This window comes from Lampris incognitus, chromosome 7, assembly GCF_029633865.1.
Source record: "Lampris incognitus isolate fLamInc1 chromosome 7, fLamInc1.hap2, whole genome shotgun sequence".
In the NCBI taxonomy this organism is placed as follows: Eukaryota; Metazoa; Chordata; class Actinopteri; order Lampriformes; family Lampridae; genus Lampris; species Lampris incognitus.
The window spans coordinates 50,067,193-50,076,268 of record NC_079217.1 but is presented as its reverse complement, the minus strand read 5'-3'; the positions used below and the strand labels follow the sequence as shown (position 1 = coordinate 50,076,268).

General features: G+C 45.5%; 1 protein-coding gene across 1 annotated transcript in view; it reads left to right on the top strand.

Annotated features, from left to right (window-relative positions):
• The first annotated feature begins 387 nt into the window (after positions 1–387).
• The window catches only part of naalad2 (N-acetylated alpha-linked acidic dipeptidase 2), a 32,342-nt gene continuing 23,653 nt past the window's right edge, over positions 388–9,076 (top strand). The window contains exons 1-4 of the mRNA XM_056283478.1: positions 388–593; positions 1,605–1,716; positions 3,503–3,689; positions 6,274–6,375. Of these exons, the coding sequence (XP_056139453.1) occupies positions 512–593; positions 1,605–1,716; positions 3,503–3,689; positions 6,274–6,375 (483 nt within the window). The 5' untranslated portion in view covers positions 388–511. The remainder of the gene's footprint in view (positions 594–1,604; positions 1,717–3,502; positions 3,690–6,273; positions 6,376–9,076) is intronic.

Below are 9,076 nucleotides of genomic sequence, written 5' to 3'. Positions count from 1 at the left end.
GTCAGTAACTTCCTGCTCACATAACAAATCGGAAATGTTAAATGATGAAACTGAAGACAACAAATATCCCATATTCTCATGTCTTATTAACTTCAGAACAAAATCAAAACAACGAAAAACAGCCCATTCATGGTTTTTGGAGTTTGAATTTGTAAACGAACAACGAAATAACCGGATTCTAAATCGGACATGAAATGGACGAATGATACACGGATCCCCCCCCCCACACACACACACCTCTTCACTGTTTTTCTCTTGCCAAACACTGACTTTGCCCAACCCCTCCTACCTCTCTCCGTCTCTCTCTCTCTCTCTCTCTCTCTCTCTCTCTCTCTCTCTCTCTCTCTCTCTCTCTCTCTCTCTCTCTCCCCCCCGGTCTGCCACGGTCTCTCTACCCCCGCTGCTAAATCAAATTCCTCTCTGTGAGTGAGAACTGCAGCGTCAGTCGTGCTGCTCTGTGGTCCCTGCAGAGCCTCCGCGGTCCCTGCAGAGCCTCCGCGACTGCCTCAAAATGCGAAAAGAGAGCAGGTTAATTCGGTGGGTCGGATGGATTGCGGTTATAACCGCCTTTTTCCTGGCGGGTTTCATCATTGGTAAGCCACGGTTAATGTCACTTTTTAAACTTGAGTTGTGTAGCTGGGGATTTCTGTTGACCACTTCGGGGCTCTCCACCAATCACACCTACTGTCTTAAAAGGAAAGTTTCTCACAGGGTTCTGAAATGTTGAGCTGACAACACACAGCACACAGGAAAAACAATGAAGTTTAATTTTCAGCAATTGCTTTCATAAGAACGAACCTCGTCACACTATATGGTCTCTGTTTTATTGACACCACCGTTTTTTTACATGCTTGAAATTGCTTTTCATTCAAATGCCAAAATTGCCGAGATGGGGTGGTCCGTTGTCTCTGGAGCTAGCTGACATCAGGGCGTTAGAAGAGACGAAACATTTGTTGTGGATAATTTTGCAATCCAAAACCTTGTGGCCTTCACCCAAATTAATTTGTCCTTTTGTCATCCTCTTACCCAGGGTTTCCTTCCTCTTTCCTTTTGTGTTTCTCGTGTATTGTTTGCACGTGGATTTAACTGCTCTGTATGCACGTGCACGCGTCTGTGCGTGCGTGTGTGGGTGGGGGGGTAAGATGTGGTATGTCACTAGTTTGGCAGATGTCTCATCTGTATGCTCCCAGTAAGTCACACATGATGTCATTAATCCCATCTCCCTTCTAACTGTAGCCTAGGTGCGAGTCTGTGTTCTGCAGGCGAGAGTTCGAGGAGAATCGTCACATTCTTGTCTTTGTTGGTCTTTAGTGTGAACACTCTCAGGGAGAGTGGCACAGGAAGACAACGCAGTGAATACAGAATCATATGTAAATGTTTTCTGCGCTCTAACATGCGATCCTGTCAAGCAGAAAGGAGCAGGGATGCAGTTTTTATGAAAGTCTGTGTCGTTGTAAATTGGAGTCTTGTCTTTTCTCAGCTGCTGTGTTTACCTTGTATCAATGTGTTCCCGACAAAGGGCTATTTTCAAGGCCTCCTAATGACATATGGTGGTGACAGATCATGTTATTAAAATCATCACTGGGCATTATGGTTTTCTGTAGGCTGGTTTGCGAAGCCTACGCATTCACGCGTTCAAACGGACGGGGCCTCCAGCCGTTACCTGAAAGAGTTCCTCGGCGAGATGAACCCAGACAAGATCAGAGAGCATCTCAGGTATAGATCGCTGCTGTGACACCGGGCCGCCTGTCTCCATTACAACAACTCCTCCACCATCTGTGATCATAACCAATTCCTATCTCTGTCCTCGACCACGTACAAGAGCGTGGTGTTGTCTGTGTTATTCTCCCCATATTTGTTTGTGTTGATTCTCTATTGCGGAAGACCCAAGTCTAATTTTGATTATGTACAATAGAAACTACTTTGGTAGCTGTGAAATTAACTGTCTTAAAATGTGATTGAAATGCTGTGAGTTCCATCTATGCAGCTGTTGCAGGTTGTATGAGGTGTTGGCATCCATTTTTGAGGGATAAGTAACTTGACGGTAGAGATGGAAGAGCAACTACGTAAAAACTGACCACTAACTTTCTGCTTAGACGTATCAATTCCAGGTGAATCCATATTTTCTTTGTATACTGTGCAGATGTTTTTCGTCTGTGATTTCTTGATGGGCTACATGACACCAGGTCATGTGGTTCAGAACTCCAGAGAACAGCTTGGTGGGCACTTGCACCTGAAACCAGCAGTTTCTTGGTTGTCTGTGCAAACATATTTTGCTTAACCAAACTCAGTCGCCACGAGGTTTCGCTAACAGCATACAAACGTCAAAAGAATTTAGCAACTGCGATGGGTGGAACCGAGGAACACACACAAACACACATATACATACATACATATATACATACATACATACATACATACATACATACATACATACATACATACATACATACATACATACATACATGCCACTGCACATCAGGAACACTTTGTAATTTCATTGCATGTACTTTTGTACATGAAATGAAACAAAATGTCGTTTCCCCCAGCCCACAGCAGGGCAACACCAAGACAAAAACACATATCCAAAAGCTACAAGAACTTCAAGAACACACATATACTGACTAACACATAGATCCAAACTAAAAATAATAATAACAAAAAATCATCACTGTCCAAGGGAACGAACGCCAGCCAGGATGACTATCGGAACTGCCGGTCTGCATGGGTTAGCAGTTAGCTTAGCCTGCCCCACTTCTGCGTCATGTCAGACCGCCCCCGGTGCTTCCTCCTCGGGCACAGCTCCAGGCAGGGGCCGTGGTCCCTGGGCCCACCGGATGCAGCAGACCAGGCTCCCCCAGCCGATCCAACGCCAGCTCTCCCAGCCAGACACCCTCGACACCGCCCCCCCCCACTCCACACGACGACACCAAAAAAAACCAAACACAGTCAACACGAGGCAAGCCCGCCGCCAGACCGCCCTCGGTGTTATCGGAACTGCAGGGCTACATGGGCTAGTAGTTAGCTTAGCCTGCCCGCTTCCGCGTCCTGTCAGACCGCCCTCGGTGTTACCTCCTCGGTCACAGCTCCAGGCAGGGGCCGTGGTCCCTGGGCCCACAACATGTAGCAGACCAAGCCCTCCCAACCGATCCAGCGCCAGCTCTCCCAGCCATCAAACGAAGACAAAACGTAAACGCAGACGTGGACAAAGACACTGCATGGACTGGGCGAGGCGGCTGCAAACGTGAATTTGCGCCGCCATCTTCCCACACCGGAAGCAGAAAGCTTCCATTTATGTTTGTTTACGTTTCCGTTACATACGTAACGTTTCCGTATGTAACGGAAACGGGAAGTTTCTGTTTCCGTTACATATATACATACACGCTCAAAAACATGACAAAACAAAAACACCGAACACAACCGCACAGTGCATTTATTTTTATTTGTTCTTTCTTTCTTTTTCATTATTTTTAATTACTCATTGTTGATGTTCTCTCAACAGAAAATTCACCCGACTTCCTCACCTTGCTGGTACAGAACAGAACCTGATATATGCTGAGCAGATCAAAGAGGAGTGGCTGAGGTTTGGACTGGACTCGGTGGAGATGGTGCCCTATGATGTCCTGTTGTCTTACCCCAACAAATCACAACCCAACTACATTTCCATAGTAGATCAACTAGGCAATGAGGTTTGTGGACAAGGTACCCACCCTACAACGAACAAATGTCTGCAAAATGAGCTCATAGGAAAAATCATACACACACCCACTAGTTAAAAGGCACAAATTGACCAAAAACAAAATATCAAATAAGACACACGAACGCACACATACATACATACATATATACATACATACATACACCCTCGAAAACAAAAAGAAAAGAAAAATACTGAATGGATTCACACAACAACACATTATGAATACTAGCTAGCACAACCAAACATACTCGCTTCTGTCTGGATTTCTATCTTATGTCCACTTGGCTAAAAGCTCTGCTCTTAGTTCAGGACTCTTAGGGTGCAGTACTGTTATTACTGTTTGCAGCTATCTGTTAAAGTCTTTAAACGGCACCTATACTCCTTAAGATGCTGATATTCTGCTCAATTTACGACCACAAACACTTGCTAAATTATTTAAATGACAATACAGTCAGTTTTCAGAATATATCCCGTCCAAGGTTTTACTGTATTGAAATGGTTGCAGAATGGTTTTGCTATCAACCTACTTAGCACACTGGAAGTGACGTAGCTGTTGTACACAAACTTTAAACATGGTTTAACCCGTGGAAATCGGTATCACACAGGACACAATCACTACTTTTGGGGTTCTCTATTTTTTGTGTTATCACTCTAAATTGAATTAAGTAATTAAGTTCCGCCTTTAACAAAACAAAACCAAAACCCTCAAAAACAAATCAAAGTACGGCAGTGGGCTTATCAATTCCACTTCCCTTCACAGGGACCTACAAGTTGAGTTTCTGGCTTTGTTCAAAAATCCTAATATCTTGCTCATCACGTTTGGACTTCCTCAAACAGTCTGTACATCCCACCACATTCATCGCGCTATTTGCACCCATGGATTTCATTAGATGGACTCAGAATGCATTTCGCCTGCATCTCTCAGTTTACTCAACCGGAAAAAAGGACTAGAATCCTCTGAGCACAAGAAGAAGAAATTCGCCAATCTCGCCCTCTAGTGGCACCAGATCGTAACAGCTAAGAGTTAACCCTTTTTATGATCTTTGTTGTTCCCTCAGGTAGAATCTTACTTTTTAAAATGGTTTGTACATATGAATTATATTTTAACATAACAATAACTGTAAATACCTCTTCCCTTGTACATAGTTAAACCAAAATAAAATGTATTCTCTTTTGTATACTGAACATATTTACACAGGGTACACGGAATTTACCACCTGGCTACAATGGTTTGACCACTCACAGGTGAACCGAATAATGTTAATCATCTCCAAAAAAGGGCATAAGTCAAGGTCTGGGTAGATTAGATGGTAAATGAACAATCCGTTGTCGTAGTCAACATGTTGAATACAGAAGAAACGGGCAGGAGTGAAGACCTGTGCGACTTTGACAAGAGCCAAATGGTTATGGCCAGACGACGGGGTTAGAGCATCTTCCAAACAGCAAGGCTCGTGGGGTGCTCCCGGTCAGCAGCGGTGAGTACCTACCGACTGTGGTCTGAGGAGGAGCAAACCACCAACTGGCAATGCGCGAGAGCAACGACGGCTATCCCGTCTGGTCCGAACCAACAGAAGGTCTACTATGGCACAAGTCACAGAACATTTTAATGATGGTGACGGGAGGAATCTATCACAACACACAGTGCATCACACCTTACTGCGTAACATAGCCGCAGACCGGTCAGCGTGCCCATGCTGACTGACCCTGTCCACCGTGGAAAGTGCTTACAATGGGCACATGAGCGTCAGAACTGGAATTTGAAGCAGTGGACGGAAGTGGTCTGGTCTGATGAGTTTCATTTTCTTGGAAATCACGTGGATAGCCGTGTATGTGTGTGCTGCTTAAGTGGGGAAGTGATGGCACCAGGATGCACTGTGGGAAGACGACAAGCCGGTGCAGGGAGTGTGATGCTCTGGGCGACGTTGTGCTGGGAAACCCTGAGTCTGGTCATTCATGCGGATATCATTTTGACATGTGCCACCTACCTAAATATCGTTGCAGACCAGGTGCACCTTTTCTTGGCAATGGTATTCTCTGATGGCAGTGGCCGCTTTCAGCAGGATAATGTGCATTGCCATACTACACGCATTGTTTGGGAATGGTTTGAGGAACATGATGAAGTGTTCAAGGTGTTGCCCTGGCCTCCAAATTCTCCAGATCTCAACCTGATTCAGCATCTGTGCGATGTACTGGACCAACAAGTCTGATCCACAGCGACTCCACCTCGGAACTTTCAGGACTTGAAGGATCCTGCTGCTAAGGTTTTGGTGCCGGATACCACAGGACACCTTCAGGGATCTTGTAGAGTCCATGCCTCGGCGGGTCCGCGCTGTTTTGGCGGCACATGAAGGACCAACAGCGTATTAGGCAGGTGGTCATAATGTTTTGGCTTCTCAGTGTATTTTGCCATGCACCACATCTAACGATTCCTAAATGCAGTTAGCAATAATCCAGAATTTTAACGACCGTTGAGATTTTTGAATTATTAAATTCATTTATCTCACGGAACGATTCTATTGTTGCCAAGCAACAGACCTAATCACATCTCACTTTATCTCGTCTCTTTATCACAGATTTTTAACACTTCCCTGGCTGAACCAGTTCCTGAGGGTTATGAAAATGTTTCCAACATTGTACCTCCATACAGTGCCTTCTCTGCAAAGGGACAACCTGAGGTAAACACATTCACACACAGACACACATATACATACACACATGCACTTAAATGCATACTATACACATGTACTGTTTCTGCACGCGCACGCGCGGGGCACTTGCTGGTAGTCCATCGAGTCCAGTGATGACATCGCTCCTCGTTAACGGTGTGTTCTTTGACGCCTGTAGAGTCCAATTCTTGATCCACGAGTTTTATTGCACTTTGGGCATATGAAGTTTGAGTTAGTGGGGGCAGGCATGGTTGTGGGTCTCCTTAGTCTTTTCTGTTGAGATTTTTACATTGCTCTCCATTTCCATCTGTTCTATTCTTCTGTGATCTTGCAACGGTTGATGGCAGCTTGCTCCAATCTCAAGGGGTCAATATATCACTTCTTCGGCGATGTTTTTAGCTGGTCTTTGTATCGCTTCTCCTGACCACCAGCGGCCCAGATGAAGCTGTCCATACAGGACTTGACGTGGCAGGCGTTCTTGGCGCATCCTGATGATATGCCCAAGGCCGCGCAGTTGGTGTTCAGTGACCATGGCTTCTATGCTCTTGCAGTTTGTCTTAGCAAGAATCTCAGCATGAGGAACACGGTCACGCCACATGATCCACGTGATTCGCTGCAGACACCTCATGTGGAACCGCTCCAGCAACCTTAGGTGGCAGCTGTATGTGACCCAAGCTTCACAGCTGTATAGAAGAGTTGTGACGCAGACGGCTTTGTAAACGGCAATTTTGGTGTGCAGGTGGAGGTGTTTGTTTTTGAAGACCTTACGTCGGAGTTTGCCGAAGGCTACAGAGGCTTGTTTGATTCTGTTATGAGTTTCATGATCCATGTTGCAGCCCTCAGAAAGGATGCTGCCCAAGTATTTGAAAGATGGAGCAACTGAAAGTAGTTGGTGTTCAATAGTGAAGACGGGCATAGTGGATGGGGGGCTGGACCTCCATTAGCATAACACCTCAGTCTTGATGGTGTTGACTGATAGACCCAGCCTGCTGTAGGCATTCACATCTGCGGCAAGGATGGTTTGCAGGTCTTCTGGTGCGTGAGCTACAAGAGTTCAGTTATCAGCATACTGCAGCTCAAGGACCTGCACTGCAGACAACTTGGTGGTTGCCCGCAACCTTCGGATGTTGAAGAGGTTGCCATCTAGCCTAAAGTCTATTGTGATCCCACTACTGTCTTCCAGATCTTTATGAAAAAGTTTTGTGACACATAGGAGGTAAATGTTGAAGAGTACCGGTGCCAGCACATACCCCTAGCTCATGCCAGTGCATACATTAAAGGGTGCCAATTCCTGTCCTCCTATGGCCACCCACGCCATTCCATCATGGAACTGTGATATAATGTTCACAAATTTGCTTGGACAGCCAAAGTTTCTCAGGATTTTCCAAAGTAGCTCTCGATTCACGGTGTCAAAAGCTTTGGAGAGGTCGACAAAAGTGATGAAAAGGTCCTGATGTTGTTTGTGGCACTTTTCTTGTTGCTGTCTTACTGTGAAAGTCATATCCACAGTACTCCTGTTCTCCCTGAAACCAGACTGTGACTCTGGCAGCAGATGATCTGTCAAGTGCATCACCATCCTGCATAGCATGACCTTTGCTAGAACCTTGCCTGCAACAGCTAGTAGGGATATGCCATGACTGTTGCCGTTGATGGACTCGTCACCCCTTTTTTTAAACATGGTGACAGTATTAGCATCTTTCCATTGTTGAGGGACACTCTCCTGGTCCCAGGCCTGCAGGATGTACTGATAGATCAATTTGGTGCACAAGTATCCTCCTTGTTTTAGTTCTGCTGAGATATGATCACTACCAGGGGACTTATTTTTCTTGAGGGAGTTGATGGCTGCAAGTAATTCTTGAAAAGTTGGTGAGTGGTCTGGGATGGGTGGACGAATTGGCAGCTCCTACAGGATGGATTGGTCAGTTGGTGAGTGCCGGTTAAGTAGGGCTTCAAAATGTTCAGCCCACCTTGCCAGGATCCGCTTTTGGTATTTCAGGCTGGTCAGTCCGTCAGCTGACTTTAAGGGTGTGATAGAACAGTTACTCGGGCCATATATAGTCTTTATAGAATTGTAGAAGTTGTGCATATCATTTCTGTCATCATATGATTAAATCTTGTGAGCTTTTTCATCCACCATATATTTTGCAGAGTGCTCAGTGTTGTTTGTACCTCCTTACGTGCTGTTTGCCACTGCTGCCAAAAGATGACGGATGCAGGGCAGATGAGAGTAGCCCTGTATGCCCTACACATGGTTTCTAGCAGGGATGTGATGGTGTCAGAGTTCTCGTCGAACCAGTATGTGATGTTTTCTGGCTCTGTAGCCTATAGAGTCGATTGCAGCTTGATGTAGCAATGAGATTAGAGAGGTCCATTTCTGATCCATGGAATTGTCAGAACTCAGAATGGCCTCAAACTCTAGTGCCGTCGTACCCACAGAGCAGCAGAACTCATTCCGTGCTGGGGCTGATTTCAATTTAGCACAGTTCAGTTGCTTTTCTTTTTTTGATTTCTTGAGACGCTGTGGGGGCCCATACTTTGATGTGGAGCTTGGTCATGATCAGGTGATGATCCATCCAGCATTCTGCACCTCTCATGGCCTGGGTCAGCAAGACATCACTCATGTCAGTACGTCTTGTTATGATATAATCAATCAGGTGCCAGTGTTTAGATCGTGGGTGCATGCGGGATGTTTTTTGTATTTGGCCTTCTG